The following is a 19,253-nucleotide window of genomic DNA, read 5'->3' on the forward strand; positions in this document are numbered from 1 at the left end:
ATTTGTTAAATGGGTAAACAAATCTAAAAGTATATATATTGATTTTTATGGGTCATGCATTTTTATGACAGTTGTTTTCTCTTCTGTGTTGTCTTTTTTTTTTGAGTAAAATACGATCTTGTAACAGAGTTGAGGGGGCTCAGGGCAGCGCACAGAGTTCCCATGAGGATACTGTATGAAGGGCAGAAGGTTGTCGTCCCTTGTCCCCAGTGTTCTGAGCCCTGTTGGGACATGGAGACCAGTGTCCCGTATCCCAGCCTTCACTGCTCTGAGCAAATCTGCAGTGGAAGGCAGTGTGGTGGGGAGAATAAGCAGGGACTTAGGTGACAGACTGGAGTCCATGGAAGGACTGTCAGCAACCATGTGACCTCAGGCAGTGTCTTAACATCTTTGTATCTTGGTTGCCTCTTTTGTAAAATGGGGCTGATAATGATAATCTGTCCATCGCACGATGGCCAGGAAGATTAAATGAGGGAATGAGGACAAAGTATTTTGGCGGGAGCTGCTGCTTCTGTAGGCCCCGGGAAACCCCCTGTGAACCTCTGGAACAGGCAGCTTTTGCACACAGGCGGAAACTACAGGGCGCCAGGTGGCGTGCCATCATTTGCTGGCTCGTGGATGGTGGGGGGCCGCTGGGCAGGCAGCGAGGTCTTCGAGCGTGTGAGGTGTTGTGGCTGAGGCGTGGTCCTTCACGTCCCAGCCTGGAAGGGGACACTCATTTATGTCTACTCCTCAGACTTGCTATTTCTGAGACTCTCAGAAGGAAGGGAAAGAACCTTCCATCCCAAGTTTTCTAAGTGGCTGCAGTGAGCCCCCACTGCAGTGAAGACACAGATGGACTTGTTGTAAGCACAGTGGTAAGAGGCACCTTGATGGGGGGGGGGGGGCTTGGTGATGCTCTGTCCGCTGGACACTGTCTGGCTCCCCAACTCCCTCTTCCCAAAGGCACAGATTCTGGCCTGCCTGCCCTACCCCTTGATCCCTCTCCTCACTGGAGTACCTGCCTTACTTGTCTTCTGAGATCTGCCCCAACCTTTCCTCGGCAGGCCTGAGTTGAGGCCCGTGGCCCTGGTCACTGAGATTGCCGTGGCCTCTCCACTACAGTAAGCCCTTGAACTGGGGAAAAGAACCAGCTGGGAGGCAGAATGTCAAGAGCAGAAATGGGAGGTGAGAACAGTCAGAGGAAGGGGAAGCAAGTGTTTAAAAATGTTAAGCAAAGATCTGGATGGGAACCCAACACCAGCTCTTCAGCGTTCTGAAGCCCAGAAGGTCCGATGTGCTGTTTGGGTGTGAGCCATGACAACTTCACGCTCGCTCACACCTGTTTCCTGGCCAGACCCCGTGCTCCTTCTTGTGGACTGGGCTCGTAGTGTCTCACGCTCATGTCTTTGGCGGTGGTGTTTCTCATAAGAAGCTTGCCATTCCGAGCAGGAGGGAGGATGTTGGCCCTGCTCCTGAGTCTGGGGGACAGCTGAGCTGGGAGGAAGTCCGGCCTCACCCGGACACCCCCTAATCCCACTATGTGGCACCCGGAGGTGAGGTGTCTGCGCCTGATGCTATTCGTTGCATTCCTCGGAGGAGGGTGTTGGGCTGTGTGACCGAGTCCCCTGCTTTGGTGGCATGTTGGTGGAAGAGCTTTTTGGGGTCGTGGAGCCTTGTCTGCAGGGCTGCGGTTTGGGGAGAAGGGCTTGAGCTCTTTGGGTAAGAGCTTAAGTGGAAGCGTCTGGGTTTGGATGTGCCAGAGGAGCCCAGTGGAGGAGCAGTGACATGTGACAGGACTTGGGCTGGGTTTTCAATGGAAGGGCCAGAAAGAAAAAGGACTCCTTCCAGCGGGTTGCATGGAGCTGGGCTCCAGCACGAACGTTCTTAGGGATATTTTGGGACTCGCCCAGCAGGGAGGGGCTGGGAATGCCCGGCGCACACAGCTCACTAAGCTGACACCGCGGGGAAGAAAGACGCTAAGCCAGAAATCGTGCCTTCGTCCCGCGCTGGGCCCGGCACTGTGCCTAGGCTTTGAGCCCTTCGGGCTGTTCCGGCCCGTCGCAGCCCCCCAGCCTCAGCTTCACTGGCCGACCAAACCGAGCAGCCTGACCTGGGGTGTCTCAGTGGGAATGAGAAGCCTGTGTGTGGACAACACCTTTACAGCCGAAAGCATCAAATGGATGTTTGTTAATCAGAAGTGACCCCAAGGTCAGTGGCTTTCTCACCTTCGGAGGCTTTCTTGTCTCCGGTTTTTCTGAGGCTACTTAAGCTTCTGTTCGGGAGAAGAAGAAATCCAGGCTCCACCTCTTCCCTTTGATCAGACTCAGATAGTCACTAAAGGCCGCTTTCTCAGCCCCCTGGCCCCTGTCCTGCTCCCAGGGCTGTGCGTTCTGACACCCCTCCTGTGTCCCGACGGAAAGCCAGCGTCTGGCCTGTCCTTCAGTCCTGCCGCAGAGACGGGGTCTGCGGCCCCTGCCGTTGCTCTGAGACCACATGGGCTGCTTTTCCTCCCCGTCAGGCCCTTCCCTTTGGGGACAGAGGCCTCCAGACTGGACAGGGCCTCCGAGGGCTGCCCAGGGCCCCTGCCACCCACGGGAGCCTCTCAACTTCCCGTTTAGACCAGTGACCTGGGGACTCTCTGTCCTATACCTGTCCCATTGTATTTTGGAAGCGGGTAACTTAAGAACCACAGATGGAGAGGAATTTTGCCCCTGGTCAGCTTCCTGCTGCCTCCCTCAGGCAGCTGTGTGGTTCTGTATGTCCATTCAACACACATGAGCTGGCCTGCTCTGAGCCGGGTCCGGGGCCGAGCTCTGGGCTTCAGAGACACTGCCCTGCCCATGAAGGGCTTACCACGCAGACAAAGGAGTCACACACACAAGTGGCCGGTGCTCTAGAGAGTTCCAGGTGCTGTGAGGGAAGTCTGTCATGGGCATGGAGAGGGGGACTGGGTCGGAGCGGTCACTTCCATGTGGGGGGGTTCCTAGAATCATGACGCTGGAATTGCACCTTGGATAAGGAGCAGGAATTGAGTAGGTGGAATGGGGGGCCATGGGCTAAAATATCGCATGTTCAAGGGGCCTTACAGCAAAATCAGGAGGGGTGAAATGGTTAGTGCTCAGGGGGGCCAGGTGTGGCTGAGAGCATTATCACTGCTGTGGTGTGAACTCCCATTCAGGCTGTGTGCAGAGGGCTTCGGCATATGGTACCTCACTGCATCCCCATAATCCCACTATGTGTATATTTTCACCTGCACTTTATAAATAGGGGAAATGAAGCTCATTGAGGTTAAGGAACTTGTCCAAGGACATAGCCCATGACGGGAAGAATGTGGGCCCAAATGCAGCCTGGCTAGAGCGCATGCTCTTGACTATCTCACGGGCCCTTCCCGTTCCGTGTGGGGCAGGAGCTGGTGAGCAGTCGTACAAGTGCTGGAGTGCCTCGGCTAGGTTTGTGGAATAGCCCCGTGCTCTTGGCAGCAGGGTGGAGCAGGAGGGGTGTGTGGGAGTGAGGCTGTAGGCAGGAAGCCATTGTGGGCCTTCTGATGGGAGATGATGTGACCCGAAGTGGGGCAGGAGAAGAGGAGGGGGCAGATATGAGAAGGGGAGACTTTGCTGGATGTGGAGACCCACCTGGATGTGGATGAGAGGCGGGAAGGCCCAGGATGACTCCCAGGTTTCTGGCTACCAAGCCATGGTGGCATCACCACGGTGGGTGGGGAGCATATTGGAGAAGGCCATCTTTTGGGGCCTGCCAAGTGTGAGGGCACGGAGAGGGAAGCGGGTGTCAGGTGTGGGTCAGCGGCACACCTATCTCTCAGGCTCTGGTTTCCCACTGACAATGAATAGTTTTATCAGTGAATCTGTGAAAGTGTCCCCAGGGCTTACTGAATGGGGGTGCCCTGAGGGGCCAAGACACACAGAAGAGTTATAGGGGAGATGGCCGTGCGCTGCCGTTTTCCTCCCTTTCCCAAAAAAATAAGGGATGGGGAGATCACATTTAGGTAGGCAGGATCAGGTTTGGTTTCCTGGAAGAATTGGCTAGAAGAGAAATGGGGAATTTAGCAAGGAAAGCTACTGGCTTGGGCATAAAGCAGGAAAGCAACTGGTGCAGTCAACTAACTGTTGTCTGTCCACAGATGAAAAGACACTTGGTTGGGATGGGGCAGAGGTTGGCCCGAGGGGTGTGGTGGAAGTTAAAGTTGCAACGCAGTAGGCTGAGTCCATGTGGTAAAAGGCATGAATTCCAGGGGCTGATGAGCCCCTGAGACCAGACCTCTGTGCTTGTGTGGTTGTCCAGGTGACTCTGATGAACACCAGTGTTTGAGGACCACTGAGTCAGGCGAATCTTCAGTGCAGGGTGGGTGGACGGGGCTGCCTGGAGGCAGGCAGCCAGTTAGGAGGTGCTTGCAGGAGTCTAGGGTGAGGTAATGCAGGGACAGGTGAGGCTGTGGGAGCAGATGAGATCACCAGCGGCGAGCACTGGGAAAGAAGACCGTCTCTGGTCTGACTCAGTGGACCTTGGTTCTCCTGATTGCATCCTTCTCCATCCTGAACCCTCTATGTGATTTCTAGGGCAGCGCTTTCTCAATTTGCCTGGCTGTTCCTCCTCAGTCCTCTTTGTTGGTTCTTCTCCCTGATGGCTGTGTTGAAGTGTTCCAGAGAGTTCTGGGGCCGCTTGCTTTGCTTTGCTTTTTTCTTTTCTTTTCCCTTTCCTCCCTCCTTCCTCTCTCTCCCTCTCTGCACTACTTAGGTTACTTCATGCAGTTGTTTTAAATTCCATCTTGGTGAGATGGCTCCCAGATTCTCTCCAGCCAGACTTACCTCCAAACATCAGACTCCCTATTTCCAAATGCCTTACTCAGCATATCTTCCTAGTTATCCCTGTCGGCATCTTATTATTATTTTTTAAAAGATTTTATTTATTTATTTTCTTGAGAGAAAGAGAGAGAGCATGAGCAGGGAGGGGCAGAGGGAGAGGGAGAAGCAGATTCCTCACTGAGCAAGGAGCCTGATGTGGGGCTCGATCCCAGGACCCTGGGATCATGACCTGAGCCGAAGGCAGACACTTAACCCAGGCGTGCCCCCCCCCCCGGCCCGCCCCTCCGCCTTAGGCACCTTAAACTGAACATTTCCAAAACCAGTCTCCTGATCCCTCTTCCCTCCAGTTGGCTCCTGCAGTCTCCCAGTCTCCCAGAGACTCAGGGCAAAAACCTCATAGGCATTCTGACTCCTCTCTCCCATGTCCGCTCCATCAGTATAGCTTGCTGGCTTTGCCTTCAATATATATCAAGAATTAGAACATTTACCACCATCATTCTGGTCCAAGCTACCTTCATCTCTCCCCTGGTTTTCCTGTGTTCACCAGTGCACTGTACCCCCCACCACCCCTGTCCATTTTCAGCCAAAGTGTTCCTTTTTGAAAAGGTATATTAGATCCTCCTGTGCTCCAAACCCTCTACCGGGTTTCCGTCTCAGAGGCAAAGTGGAAGGATGGTGTGCATCCTCAGGCAAGCTGCCTGATTTTTTGCTCATCGGCAAAGTGGGACAATTCATAAGTGGTGTGTGGGGGATTAGGTGAGACAGCATGGGATAAACCAGCAAGTAAGTAACAGACACCTGCGGGAGAGGAGGAAGGAACACACACGGAGTCTCTACTCTGTTCCAGGCACACCACACATACTACCTTTTTAAGTCATTTTTTGTTTTTATTTTGATCACTAGCATATATCTACACAGTTGAAACAGTCAAATAATTGTGCATGGTTTGTTAAAACAGCTGTTGTCGCCCCGCCTACCCATCCCCATTGCTCTTCCTCAGAGGCAGCTTCTTTACATTTTTGAGTATTTTTATCCATATTGCTGAAAAAATGCTTGTTCAGTTGCTTTGTTATTTTTTTCAGTTGTCATTATCTAGTGACTGAGTCCTCACTCCAGGGAGTGAGGAATCCCTCCGCTGCCTTTCCAGCCCCCACCCCCGCTGCCCACAACCGCAGTCCATCCCCGCCATGCTGCCCACGCACTTCTGGTTAGATAAGGTCGGGGGTTACTTTTACTTTTTGGTTTCCATGCAGTTCTTTTGTCATTTGCTTGGTTTTCTATTTTCTTATCATTGAATTAAACAACTTCCTCATCAGTGACATAAATCTTTTTGGGTGTTTTGATGCATGAGGTGTCCTGTGAATTTCGTGTTAGCGGAGAAATCTCTCCCCGAGCTTTGGGAAGCTCTCCAACATGGACCGGCTGCCCTTTCACGTTTGCTGCAGAGCCGTTGCCCTTATGTCGCTTACCACTTCTCCGTGTCCTTGTGGGCTTATGTCTTTCAAAATAAATTCCTCTACTGTTGTTGCAGTGGATAGCTAAATTGGATGTTCGATTCAGTCTGCGGTATTTCCCTGAGGTCGATCTTGTTTGCTTTCACTGGTAACAACGCAGTTTTATAGATGAGACCATTGAGTCTGAGAGGGTTGAATAACTTGTCTAAAGACCCACAGCCATTATGCCGCAGAGTGCACGTTTTAACTCAAGACTGTCTAGCTATGAAACCTATGATCTTTCTTTGTGCTCTGAAAGTAAAGGTGTTATTGGATGATACAGGATGTGATGGAGAATGTTGGCACCGCCATCAATTTCCCTTGTATGTCTTCCATCTTCCTATTTTTTTTAAATACTGAAAATGGTTTCTTGCTCTCTTACCCCAAATTGATAAATTTCTTATACCCTGTTAAGAAGCTGTCTCCCAAGCATAGGAATAGCAAGCGGTATTTCTTAAAATGACCATTTAAGAGCAGCTCTGGTTTCTGGGCAACCTGTAAATTGTGGGGAAAAGGCTTTGGTTGGTTGTGATATGGTGATGCTTCTTTACCACTTGGTGGCCATGTGGGGAAGGAGGAGGTGTATGATGAGTCCAAGTTTGGTGGTGGTAGGTTCCTGGCTTGAGGGTTCCTTCCCCAGGCCTTGCCTTCTACTTGGGGACACCGTTCTCCCCCACCCCTCTGCCTGGACACAGCTGCCAAGGAGTCAGGTCCCAGCTCTGGCTCAGTTTTAGCCATGGCATAGAGACCTTGGAGGAGTAAGGGTACCAGGGACCCTGGATCTGTTCCTGATTCCTTCCTTCGTCCAGGTCGTTGGCAACCTGCCCGAGATACTTGCAGCTCTAACAACTTTTACTGAGAGGAAAGTACTTTATAAAATGGAATGGAAGCTTGTACTTCAGTATGGGTGGGATAAGGCAAGGTTACTTGCCCAAGATTTATCCTAATCAACAGTTCCTGCTAATGCAGTATCTAAATTACTGCCCGCCTGAGAGTGCATCAGATAATGGGCGGCTAATTGTGGCTCACTTTCTAAACATCAGAACCCTTAATCCTGCACCCTGGTCAATGTCCAGGTGCCCAACGGGCCTTTGTGCGGTGCAGTTCAGGTGGCTGTGACATCTGTCACCAGACACTGTCATTCTAAAAACATGGCTGTCCCATGTTGGCTGGCTTTATAGCTACAGGGTCATTTTCTCTCTGGCTGGTAGCAAAGAGGGTCAAGTTCTGTTAGTGGGACTTCGTCACAGATAGGAGGAAGACAGCATCTAGAGAGGCGTGTGGGTGAGGGGAAGGGTGAATGGTACGTGGGCTACATCTTTTCTTACCGTCCCGGCCTCTTCTTTGTAGCTAGGGATGAGCTGGTCTCTCGGTAAGAGAAGTCTGCCTGCTCCTCCACCACCCAGTGCAGGGCTCCATGAATCGTCCAGGTGTCCAGAGAGAATGAAAGCTGGTTTTGGCCACTAGAACAACTGTCACTGTGCTGAGCTCGTTAAGAGCACCGTCATCCTCTGCCTGCCCCTCTCCTTCCTGGGCTGTGGGCACCCCCCGCGGGGGAGTCCCCTGCGCACGCTGTCTCTTCCTCTGGCGTCCGTGCTGTGTCAGGCCCCTGGTTGGGTCTCCTGTCATTGGTAGAGAATATGATTTCACTTCCACTCCCCACCACCTGCTTAGAGCTTGCCCTGCTTTTCGCTTGGGGCTTTGGAGTCTTCCCTGGGATGTGGCTCTGTCCCAGCCGCTTTGGGTTGTCGCGTCTCACCTCGCTTCTCTCTAGGAGGTGTCCAAGCACCCTCCTTCTGGAGCTTTGTGCACTTAAGCCCCACATCCCTGATGAACCCAGCCTCCCAAGGGGGGTGCTGTGTCCCTGCCGGGATGAACAGACACTGAATGCTGCTGTCTGGCCTGTTTGCCTCTGAGGCCCCAAGTTCCTTGAGGGCCGTGATTGTCCCGTCCTGTGTTACCAATAGGAGCTCTAACCTTGACGGAGGTCAGAGGAGAAAACGCCTACTAGCTGCCAGACTGGGAATGATTGGCGGCCTTGTGGCTTCCCTGTTCTGATGAGAATGCCTGTGCTCACGGGGGTGGCTGGAGGCCTCACATTGATGGCATGTTTGGCCCTTCCAGGATCTGTGTGTCCCCCACACCGCTGACACCTCACAGCTGCCCTGTGATGGCAGCTGGCGAGGCCCCCTCTTACCCAGGTGTCCTGCCATTGCCCCAGTCCTAGCAGGTCTGGAACTGAGCTCGTCAGCTGCCCGAAACAGGTTCTGGCTTCTGAGCGCTCCCAACCTACCGGCCCAGGCTCCCGGGGTGTACGTATGATACACCTTTGACTCATGTTTCACTTCATACCATCTCCCACGGGTCCGCCCAACTTGCTATTTGCCAAGTACAAACTCATCACTGGGCAGAAGGCCCGTGGGCCTCCTTTTATGGCCCTTCTATTGCAGGGGGACGTGGCCTGGGCCCTCCGGGCTGGGTACCTTCCAACTGTCCTCTCCCCCTCTGCTAAGAGGGCCCCATGTGGGGCCTGTCTGTTGAAATAGGAGACCTTTCTTCTCAAAAATCTGTCGTGTTTACATCTGAGACCACTTGGTTTGTTGTGTACCGGCATCCAGACCCCTGAAGTGGTGGGTGTGACTCCATGCTCCTCTCATCACCTGCCCTTGTCACACTTACGTGAATTCTGTGGAAGGTTTTGACTCATCATGAGCAGCTGGATGCTCCGGTAGAATCTCACCAACCATTGTGATATTTGCCAACTCCATCCTGCCCTTACATGCTTCTCTACTTTTCCACCCCCTCTGCCTGGAATAGCATTCTCCTCCTTATCTTCTGAGAAAGCTTCTACTCATCCTTCAAGACCCAGGGAAGGAGCATACCTGCCTCAATCAGCATATACCCCATACTGCGTCATAATTACTTGTTTTTACTATTGTCTTCACTAGACTGCCTGGTCCATGGGGGCAGGGACTAGGTCTGATTTATCAATATTTCCCTAATACGCAACATTACGGGGTTCAGGGAGTGTTGGTGGAATGGACCTACCCATTTATTCACAAGTATTTACTCATAAATTTCTGAGTGCCAGGCACTCTACTAGCCACTGGGCACATAGGGGTGAACAAGGTAGACAGGGTCCCCCTGCCTCCATGGGGAGGTAAGCAAGGCCAGTTAGCAAGGAAGCAGGTATATGGACGAGATACTTTAGAATGGCTGTGCTTCAAAGGGGCTGCTGTAGATGGAGATGTGCAAGGAAGGCCTCTCTCGGAAGACACATGGGAGCAGAAACCTGGACGATGAGGAGAAACCAGCCATGCAAAGATCTGCGAAAGCGCGCTCAGGGCTGAGGGGATGGCAAGTGGAAAGTTGCAGAGGAGAAGGTCTTGGAGTGTTGGGGGGAAGACAGGAGACTGATGCTGCTAGAACATGAGCAATGGGGAGAGCAACGTGGGGTTGGCCTGGCCAGATCCTACACTGCCTCTTTTGTAGGTCACCGTGAGCGAGCAGTTTGGATTTTTTTTTCAGGAGTAGGGGAAAGTCCTCAGAGGGAAGTATTTCAGACTTTCAGTGTCTCTGAACAGGTGGGAATGTGCTGATTATTGCCCTGCTTCTGCTTCCCCCCACTTTCCTGCTACCTCTCCTTTCTCCCGACTCCCGTGCCACCCCCCAGCTTGCTTCCAGTCAGGCCCTGAGATCTGCACACGGGCGTTTGGGGTCTCTAGCTGTCTGGCTGCTCTTCTCAGCAGGGGCAGCTCTGTTCCTTGTGCAGCCTTGCCCGGCTCCTGCCACAGCCCTGAGGTGCCGACGAGGCTCCCACCCCCTCCACAAGCTCCCATTTTCATTCCTGAGTTGATTGTGCAATGGTTCTTGGCCTGCTGAAGCCCAGTGCCTGTTCCCAAACCCTCCTTGGCCTTTGCGCCTATGAATCATTACCTTGCCCTCCACACACATCGTTGCTTATCTCTCTTTGCCATGCCCAGGGGAACCAGCCTCTTGGACTTACCTTGGTTCTCCCGCCCAGAGCCTACCCTGTTGAGTTTAAAGTCTGTCCTCCAGTGAGCTGCCCTGGCGCAGATACATCCTGAGATTATTGCCTCACTTCAAAAACAAAAAGGAAAACAGCTAGCTTGTGTTGAGCACTTACTATCTGTAAGGGAATGTACTAAGTATTTTCTATGAAATATTAATTCCTCATTTAATCATGACATCAACATGGTGAATCAAGTGCTGGTATTATCCCCATTTTACAGATGAGGATACTGAGGCTCAGAGATCACATAGTAAATGGCAGAGCAGTGTTTGAACCCAGACTATTTGAACTGCTACTGCCTGGTACAGTCCCCTGTGGTTCTTTGTAGTCCTAAAATCTTTATCCACACCATCTCCAAAGCCACTTCTCTATGGCTGCTCACTTTGCTTTCTTCTCTTTGAAAGTCCAACTCCACAGGGAACATGGGCCAAGACCCTCAGGACCCCCTGTTTCCTTACCCATGCCATCCTGGGGTAGAGGAGCCAGACCTCTACACCCATTGGGTACATGCGGGGCTTTTGCTGAAGGAGCAAACAACAGTTCCTGCCTCCAGTTTATGGACGAGAAGTAGGGATTGCAAATACCGTTGTCAGTCTCTCCCTGCCAGCCAGGGAGCAGGTGGGAAGCAAGAAAAATGGGAAGAGGCTGCAGGAAGACAGTTTGGCTGAAAGACCTTTTGTAGAGGCGGGGTTGTCCCGAGATGGCACCAAACGCCATCTTCCCCCTTAGACGGGAGACTCAGCACGGGGGCGGGGGGGGGGGGGAGGGGGGAGTGGCTGCACTGTGTATCCTTGGAGACGCCCTTCAGGCCTGAGGAGATGGGATGCTGCACCTTGCATGATGTTGGGTAGAGTAGAACTCACATGGTAAGAGGAAGGGCTCCAGGTTCCTGGGACAGAACTCTCCCCACAACAGCGTGCCTACAGCCTTCTGGGGCCCTTTGGACCATACGAGAAGTGAAAGTGGTCGTGGGGGTCTCAGCCCGGGTCACACCTACCCAACGAAAGCGTTGCAGGTGCAGGAGGATGCAGCCGGGAGACAGCTGCCTGCCTGCTGAGACCATCGCAACCCCTGCTGCAGGGCACATCCTCTGTCCCTGACTCGCAGGGGTGCTTCCCCCGTGCTGGAGGCAGCTTCTGGAACCTGGGACTCTAACGGTGGCTCTTCATTTCAGGAGTGAGTGGGATCGCATGCTAAAGGTTCATGGAGACGGCACACTCGTGCCAGGAGGGCAAGGCTCGAGAGATGACAGAATCGGGGGCTCGCCTGCCAGGATCCTTGTTGGGAGTGTGCTGCGCCATAATGAAGGAGGGCTGGCGGGCTTGCGCACAGCACGTGGACCTCTCTGTGACTTTTCCTTTGTTCTGTGCTTGCATTTTCAGTAGGAGAAGGAGGAGACCGAGAGGAAAGGAGTCATGGCTTCGGATGCCAGTCATGCTCTGGAAGCTGCTCTGGAGCAAATGGACGGGATCATCGCAGGTACGGGCAGGAAGCCCTCACCACTCATGGCTTGCCCTCCACACTGGAGGAACCCTTTTCCCTCCTGACCTTTCTTTCTGGCACAGCAAGAAGCCCCTCGGTAGATATATTGTCTTTCATTGTGCATGCCATCTCTTTGTGTAAGAGTTCAGACTCGTAGGATTCTTTGATACCTGGTGTGAAGTTAGGGCTGCCGAGATGGCGTGGGTGCACCGCACGGTGGTGGGTCGCCAACTGCGGCACAGCGTGGGTCCTGGCTCTGAGGCAGTTTGGCTGCAACAAGATCACTTTTACTGAAAATTGGCCAGAGCACATCATGGCTTATCACAGTCAAGCTGAAAGGAAACTCCAAGTCTGGCGACTTTGCCACTGTAATGCCCATGTCAGCTCCCTTCCCCAGCTGGTCTCCAGTGTGTTTGTGAATTGGGAGGCAGTTTGGTATCGATTCACCTCATCGCCTAAAGATTGTTCTTGGGACGCCTGGGTGGCTCAGTCGGTTAAGCATCTGACTCTTTTTTTTTCTTTTTAAAGATGTTGTTTATTTGAGAGAAAGTGAGAGCACAAGCAGGGGGGAGGGGTAGAGGGAGAGGGAGAAGCAGACTCCCCTCTGAACAGGGAGCCTGACATGGGGCTGTATCCCAGGACACTGGGGTCATGACCAGAGGTGAAGGCAGATGCTTAACTGACTGAGCCACCCAGGTGCCCTGGCATCTGACTCGATTTTGGCTCAGGTCATGATCTCAGGGTCCTGGGATCGATCCAGTCCCCCTTCAAGCTCCGTGCTCAGCAGGGAGTCTGCCTGAGGATTCTCTCTCTCCCTCTCCCTCTGCCCATCCTGCTTGTGCTCTCTCTCTCTCTCTCTCTCTCAAATAAATAAATAAATCTTAAGGAAAAAAAAGAGAGAGAATGTTCTTTATGCCATATTGTATGTTGTGTATATAACTGACTGATTCACATTCACCAGTTAGGAATATTCCCTAGCAAAGATCCAGCAAAACTGGTTAATTGGAAAAGGCTGCCAGTGGGCTGTTTGGGCTAATTAACTCTGCGACAGGGGGAACCCACGCCCGTATTGATTAGAATAAACCTGTCATTGCAAATCTTTCCCGAAGATTCCAGGTCCTCTTTCCATCCTGACCTGATAACAAGTCCGTGACCTTATTTGCCATGCTGGGCATGCTTCTTTGGGACTTTGCTCCTCATCGTGTGGAGCTTCAGCAGGAGGAGGCCAGGGAGGGGGGTTTGGGCTGAGTGTGGCTAAAGCCCAGGATGTGCGTGGGTACCTGATACTGCCCCATTGCCCCTTGCCAGGCATTTGCTGCTTCTTCCACCCTGCAGAGAGAATCAGACTCACAGAGGGTTCTGGGTGTTGGTGCCTGGGGTGAGGGTGGGGTTGTGGATTGAAGAGTCTTCATGTTCTTGGTGACACTGTAACATGTTCTAGCTGTCATCTGTCAGGCTCTCAGTTTCTCAGTGAACAGAAGGCTCTTGAGAGCCCTGACTAATGCTTTCCAGAGGCTCCATAGATTGGGATGTCCTGTCTAGGTTAGGGCCTCCGAAGCCCCACCAAGAGGAAACAGTCAAGAGAGTGGATTTCCTAGGGGTACTTTCACAGAGTCAAGTCTGGAAGCTGCCAGGGGCTCATGTGAATTGAGATTGGAGCCACAGGGTCAGACCCTCACACCTTAGAGCTCTTTGGATGGCTGTGAGGGATGAATGGACACCTCCTAAAGAAGGCAGCTGGTATGGGGTCATTCCTCTCCCTGCCTCCCAATTTCTCCACATTGGCATTCCGAAAATGATGAAGCCTCTGGCAAAATGCCCTGTCTCAGAGAGCTGTATGTGACCCTTGGGGCTTGGCCTTAACACAGGATCTGCAGGTGAGGATCTGGGATGGACAAGGGGGAAAGGCCCTTGGCATGGGTTGTGCAGAACCCAGGAAGCCCATCCTTCTGCCTTTCTGGCACAGAGTTCTCCCTCCTTCTTCCCTTTCCTTCATCCTCCACCTTGGTTGATCCTTCTAGGAGGGCTCCTCGGGCTGCTATGCCTGGAACAGGTGTGAGAGCTTGTAGAGAGGCGATTCTAAGACATTCCAAGGCATTCTTTGCAGATTGGTCAGGAGGAACCCCTGCAGCCAGGCTGCTTGGCTCAAATCCTAGCTCTACAACAAGCTATTTACCTGACCAGGCCTCAGTTTCCTCATATTTAGAATGGGAATAATAATAGTACCCACCCTAGAGGGTTGCTATGTTTACACACATAAGGTACCAAGAACAGTCCTAAGCACTATAAAATGTTAGCTTTTGGTAAATTAATGAGGGATAAAAAATCTTTATTATGTTACATCTTCTCTAGGGACACGGTAGAGTTCTTATTTATTCAGGACCTCAGCTCACCCATTTGAGTTTTGTGTCTTTCATTGTATAAGGCTTGTGCGTGCCTTGCTAGACTCGCCTGGGGTCTGCAAGATTCATGCATAGTCTTCTGAGTGGTCTCTGCCCCGTTTCTGGCCCTCTCCAGGCTGTCTTCCACAGAGCAGCAGAACGATCCTTGAAACGTACATCAAATCACAGCATTCCTCTCTCCAAAGCTCGTCAGGCTTAAATCTGAAGTCCTCAACGGAGCCAGCACTTCTAGATGCGATCTGGCCTTTGGCCGCCTTTGTGGCCACACCTCCTACCGCTTTCCTCCTGGCTTAACCTTGGCTTTAGCCTGCACACCAGCTGTCTCAGGACCTTTGTGCTTGCTGCCCCCATTGCTGGAATGCTGTCCTCCAGATACCCTCTGATCTGATCTCTGCCGCAATGTTGCCACATCAGAGAGGTCTTCTCTGATCCTCTCTAATTAGCATCACCCCCTCCTATCACTCTCTCCCGATATCCTGTTTATATTTCTTCACAGCACTGATCACCACCTGACCTATTACATTCACATTTGTCTCTTTGTGTGTCATCGGCTTCCTGCACCAAGTTGTCAGTTCCATGAGGGCTGAGGCTTTGCTACTCCATCTCCAGCACCTCCGTTGGTCTGCAGCACATATTAGGTGTTTAATAAGTACTTGTCACATACACATTTTATTTACTTTTGTGAATAGGAGCCAGTTGTTTGTTTCTATACATACCTTCTTCTCTGGCTGTGCATTGAACTTCATTTATTATTTTCTCTGGTGCCTTTCACTGATTCTTCTGGGCCCACAAATCACTCATTTTTTTTTTTTTTGAAGATTCAGTGATTGGCATGTCCTGTGAACCATCTCTCAAGTATTAATTGTCTCACACAGACATTGGACAGGAGCTATTTGGCAGATGATTGAACATTAAGGTAATTAGTGAGTGTCTGGAGGGTATACGTTCTACATCTTGTGATGACAAGAATGATAATTTTTTAAAATTTTTTAAAAAGATTTTATTTATTTATTTGAGAGAGAGAGCATGAGCAGGGGGTAGGGGTAGAGGGAGAAGCAGACTCCCCGCTCAGCAGGGAGCCCGATGCGGGACTCGATCCCAGGACGCTGGGGTCATGACCAGAGGTGAAGGCAGATGCTTAACCGACTGAGCCACTCAGGCGTCCCAAGAATGATAATTATTGAATGTCTTTGTGCAGGATACTCTTCTGCAAGATTATTAATACCCTCCTCATATTCAAGGTGGTTGGGCCAAACTGGACCAAAGAGCTTAAGAGTTTTTGTGGTGGTTAATGTGGACTAGGGAGTTAGACTTTTGGGGTTTGAATCCCAGCTCCATCACTTAGGACTGGCTGTGGGATCTTTATACAAACTTTTTAATCCCTATCTGAGCTCAGTTTCCTTATATATAAAATAGTGGTATTAATACCTATCTCATATTATTGGGGGGATTAAGTTAATGCAAATAAGGCACATAGGAAGTGCTCAGTTGCTATAAGTGACTTTGTTGAGATTAGTACCGACATTATGATTTTTACCACCCAAGGTCACGGATTTGGAGTCCAGGGCCATCTGAGCCTCTTCTGGGCTGCTTTTGTGCCTGCATCGGTTTTATAATGATGTGTAATAGAGCCCCGGGGGCTCTGTGGGGCCATCTGTAGAGAAGAGTTAACTGGGCGCGGGGTCAAGTTCTGTTCTTGCTCCCAATCCCCTAGCCAGAGTGACTCTGCTCTCATCTCTCTTCCACATCAGACTTCCAAGTGAGGGTTCCTTTGCTGAAAGGGTGGCAGCCAAGAGAATGTTTGAAAATTGCATTACCACATCATGATGCCACAGATCCCGCAGAAATGACATTTTTCTGTGAACATTTACCTCGTCCTTTCTGCATTTCTATCTCATATTAATTTGAATGACGTCAAGTGATGCCAACACTACCAAAACACAATTGCTTTTGCATCTGTTAAGGTGCTCAAATGAGTACCCAAGGACTGTATTTATTCTCTCATTTTCTTTTTTTTTTCAGAGTTCAGCATGAGTACTTTTATATAACTGAAGGAAATTAAGCCACATATGTTGAAGATGAACTGTTGAGAAAATAGTACATTTTATTTATTTATTTATTTTTAAAGATTTTATTTATTTATTAGCGAGCGAGCGAGAGAGAAACAGCATGAGAGGGGAGAAGGTCAGAGGGAGAAGCAGGCTCCCCGCTGAGCCGGGAGCCCGATGTGGGACTCCATCCCAGGACCCCGGGATCATGACCTGAGCCGAAGGCAGTCGCTTAACCAACTGAGCCACCCAGGTGCCCAAGAAAATAGTACATTTTAAAAAGGAGATTCCTACAATCAGTTGACCATTCCATTCACAATAAAGCACTCATAATTGGAGTATTTTTTATTTTATGTACAATGAGTTGACATTGAAGTAGGTATCTTGGTTATCTGCAGTTAAGGTAGGTTATCTTGGATGACCAATTCAAGGAAGTTCACTTAATCCAACTTAATGAAACCTATATCCTTTGCGTACTGATGGAAACACCGGCGGCACATACTGAGGCCGTAGTTCCGGATCAGACCGTGCCGGTTTGAGCAGACGTGGCAAGAGCGAGAGCCCTGGCCACATTTCCTCGGATGGCTCCAGTGCAGCTGCTGGTGACCCATCTTGCTCTCTTGGACGCAACGAGGCCAAAGGTGTATTCTCTCATTTTCTGAAGACACAATTACCACTTATTTCAAAGGGAAGAAATTTTTATAGGCTTCCTGCGTGCCCCACATAGCAATCATTTATGCAAAAACAACACGGATTCCTCCTAAAATGGGCACGGTTCATTCAATAATGATGGTTCATAGTTACAACACTACAGAACAAGGGATTTCCCTTAATTAATTACTCTGTGTACTATGATAGGCTCAGGTTCACTTTCTGAAACTCTTTCCAAAAAGAGCACACTTAGGGCATGTGATATCAGCGTTCGTGTAATTAAATCTTTAAGGCAAAAAAAAAAAAAAAAAGATGTCATGGTGGTCCTTATCTCTAAGCACCCAGTGGTTCTGGAGATGTGAGGAAAAGAAATGCCTTGCAAGCAGAAACAGGACTAATAAATGAAACTCCTTATAAGGTTGAATTCTTGAAACCTGAATGGGGTTTCCTGGGTGTGATGGTACTTGATTGGAACCCCAAAATTCTGTGCCAGAAAGTTGGAAAGTGGTGACTTAAAGACCCCAGCCCCTTGTCAAAATGATTTGTTTCTAGTACAAAAGACCACTGCTGTTAGCTTCCAGTACAGTGTTAACCTTTGCTCTTGCTCCTGATTAATCCCTGTGATTTGGCCTGCAAATAATACCCTAATTGAATTACACTCTTGACAATTGCAGCTGCCCTATATATTGCTGAAGTACATCCCTCTGGGTGACCCAGAGCAACTGCCACATATTCTCATTTTGCATAAGGCTTAATTTGTGGGCTGGCAGGTTCAGTGGCTGCCCTGCGAGGCCATTTCTGTAATAGTACCAGAGAACCCCGTGGTGGGGACACGGGACCACGCATTCCTCTTCACTGTAGCAGGAGGTCACTCAGGCAGTCCTCTGCAAGCTGTACCCACCAATGAGGACTAGGTAAAAGGAGCCTGTTTTATGACAGGTGAAAAAAGAGGTTGCTCTGGGCCTTTCTGCTAACTCTGATTCGTGTCTGGGTGGTTTTTGTTTTGTTTTGTTTTGTTTTAAAAGATTTAGATTGGGGCAGAGAAAGTTCTGGTCAAGACTGAGATTATTCGCCTTGACTGTTGAATGACTTCAGCTGCGGCAGCAAAGGCTGTCCAGGAGTCCATGCTCTGAACATGCTCCGTTAACTGGCCTCGTCCAGGCCCTCTCTGAGGTGGGCCAGCACGTGGCAGTCATCAGTAAGGGAGAGGCAGAACCGAAATCTGCCTGTTTCCCATTCAGGATTCAGGTTGAGAGCGCTCGGCTCTGATTCTGACCCAGAGACAGGCAGAGTGGAAGTTTGGAGGTGTCCAGTGGGCTGAGGTATCAAAGACTAATCTTTATGTAAAGAGATCAGAATGGCCCTCGGTGGCAAGCACTGTTCGACACCCATCATTTTGATTTTTCCTCTTACTGGCAGAACCCTCCTCCACAACTTCAGCGCTGTGCGGTCTCATTTTCTATTCTCTGAGAGAGTTTGAGTAAAGCTGGAATTATCACTTCTTCCTTACATACTTGCTATAGTTGTAGGGATAGGAACGAACCTACAAAACCAAGTGGACCTGGTGTTTCTTATTGAAAGATTTTATTTTCTTCATGGTTATAAACAGTGGTTTAATTCTCCGTTGAGTTTTGGCAGTTTATACCTATCTAGCCGTCTAATTTTACTGAGATCTTTAATTTTGTTTCTTGGGGTTTTTTATAGATTTTATTATATTATTATGGATTTTATTTATTTATTTGAGAGAGAGAGCGCACACTGGTGCATGTGCAAGTGGGGGGAGGAGCAGAGGGGGAGGGAGAGGAAGAAGGAAAGAATCCAAGCGGACTCCATTCCCCAGCAGGAGTGCAATAAGGGCTCAGTCTCACAACCCTGAGATCATGACCTGAGCAGAAACCAAGAGTCGGATGCTTAACCCACTGAGCCAACCAGGTGCCCCCAGGTCTTTATGGTTTTGTTAACATGAACATGCTGTCATATATATATTTTTAAACATTTATTTATTTTTTGAGAGACCACGCGCGTGTGCATGCTGCTGAGTGGGGGGCTGGGTAGAGGGCGCAAGAGAGAATCTCAAGCAGATTCTATGCTGAGCGCAGAGCCCTCTTGGGGCTTGATCTCAGGACCCTGAGATCATGACCTGAGCTGAAATCAAGAGCCGGTCGCTTAATCTGAGGCACCCAGGCGCTGTATAGCTATCATATTTTTTAAAGATCTGCTACACTTGTTATGTCTCTGTTTATATTCCTAATATTGCCTAATTGTATCCTCTGTTTTTTATCTTGCCAGAGTTATCTTTTTCCTTTTTTTTTTTTTTTTTGAGAGAGAGAATGTGAGGGGGA

General features: G+C 50.2%; 2 protein-coding genes across 6 annotated transcripts in view; one reads left to right on the top strand and one right to left on the bottom strand.

Moving 5' to 3' along the window:
• PPFIBP2 (PPFIA binding protein 2) overlaps window positions 1–19,253 on the top strand; it is a 147,794-nt gene that overhangs the window by 19,916 nt on the left and 108,625 nt on the right. For 3 of the 5 annotated variants that reach the window (XM_027578984.2, XM_027578986.2, XM_027578985.2), the window contains exon 2: window positions 11,714–11,807. In XM_027578984.2, the coding sequence (XP_027434785.1) occupies window positions 11,714–11,807 (94 nt within the window). Of the gene's footprint in view, window positions 1–11,710; window positions 11,808–19,253 lie in introns of all 5 variants that reach the window. The other 2 variants (XM_027578988.2, XM_027578987.2) reach the window with 1 other exon arrangement.
• LOC113914130 (40S ribosomal protein S29-like) lies at window positions 16,580–16,871 on the bottom strand. The gene has a single exon (XM_035722770.1). It carries the CDS (start codon window positions 16,869–16,871, stop codon window positions 16,701–16,703), a length of 171 nt encoding a protein of 56 aa, XP_035578663.1. The 3' UTR covers window positions 16,580–16,700.

This window comes from Zalophus californianus, chromosome 11, assembly GCF_009762305.2.
Source record: "Zalophus californianus isolate mZalCal1 chromosome 11, mZalCal1.pri.v2, whole genome shotgun sequence".
Taxonomy (NCBI): Eukaryota; Metazoa; Chordata; class Mammalia; order Carnivora; family Otariidae; genus Zalophus; species Zalophus californianus.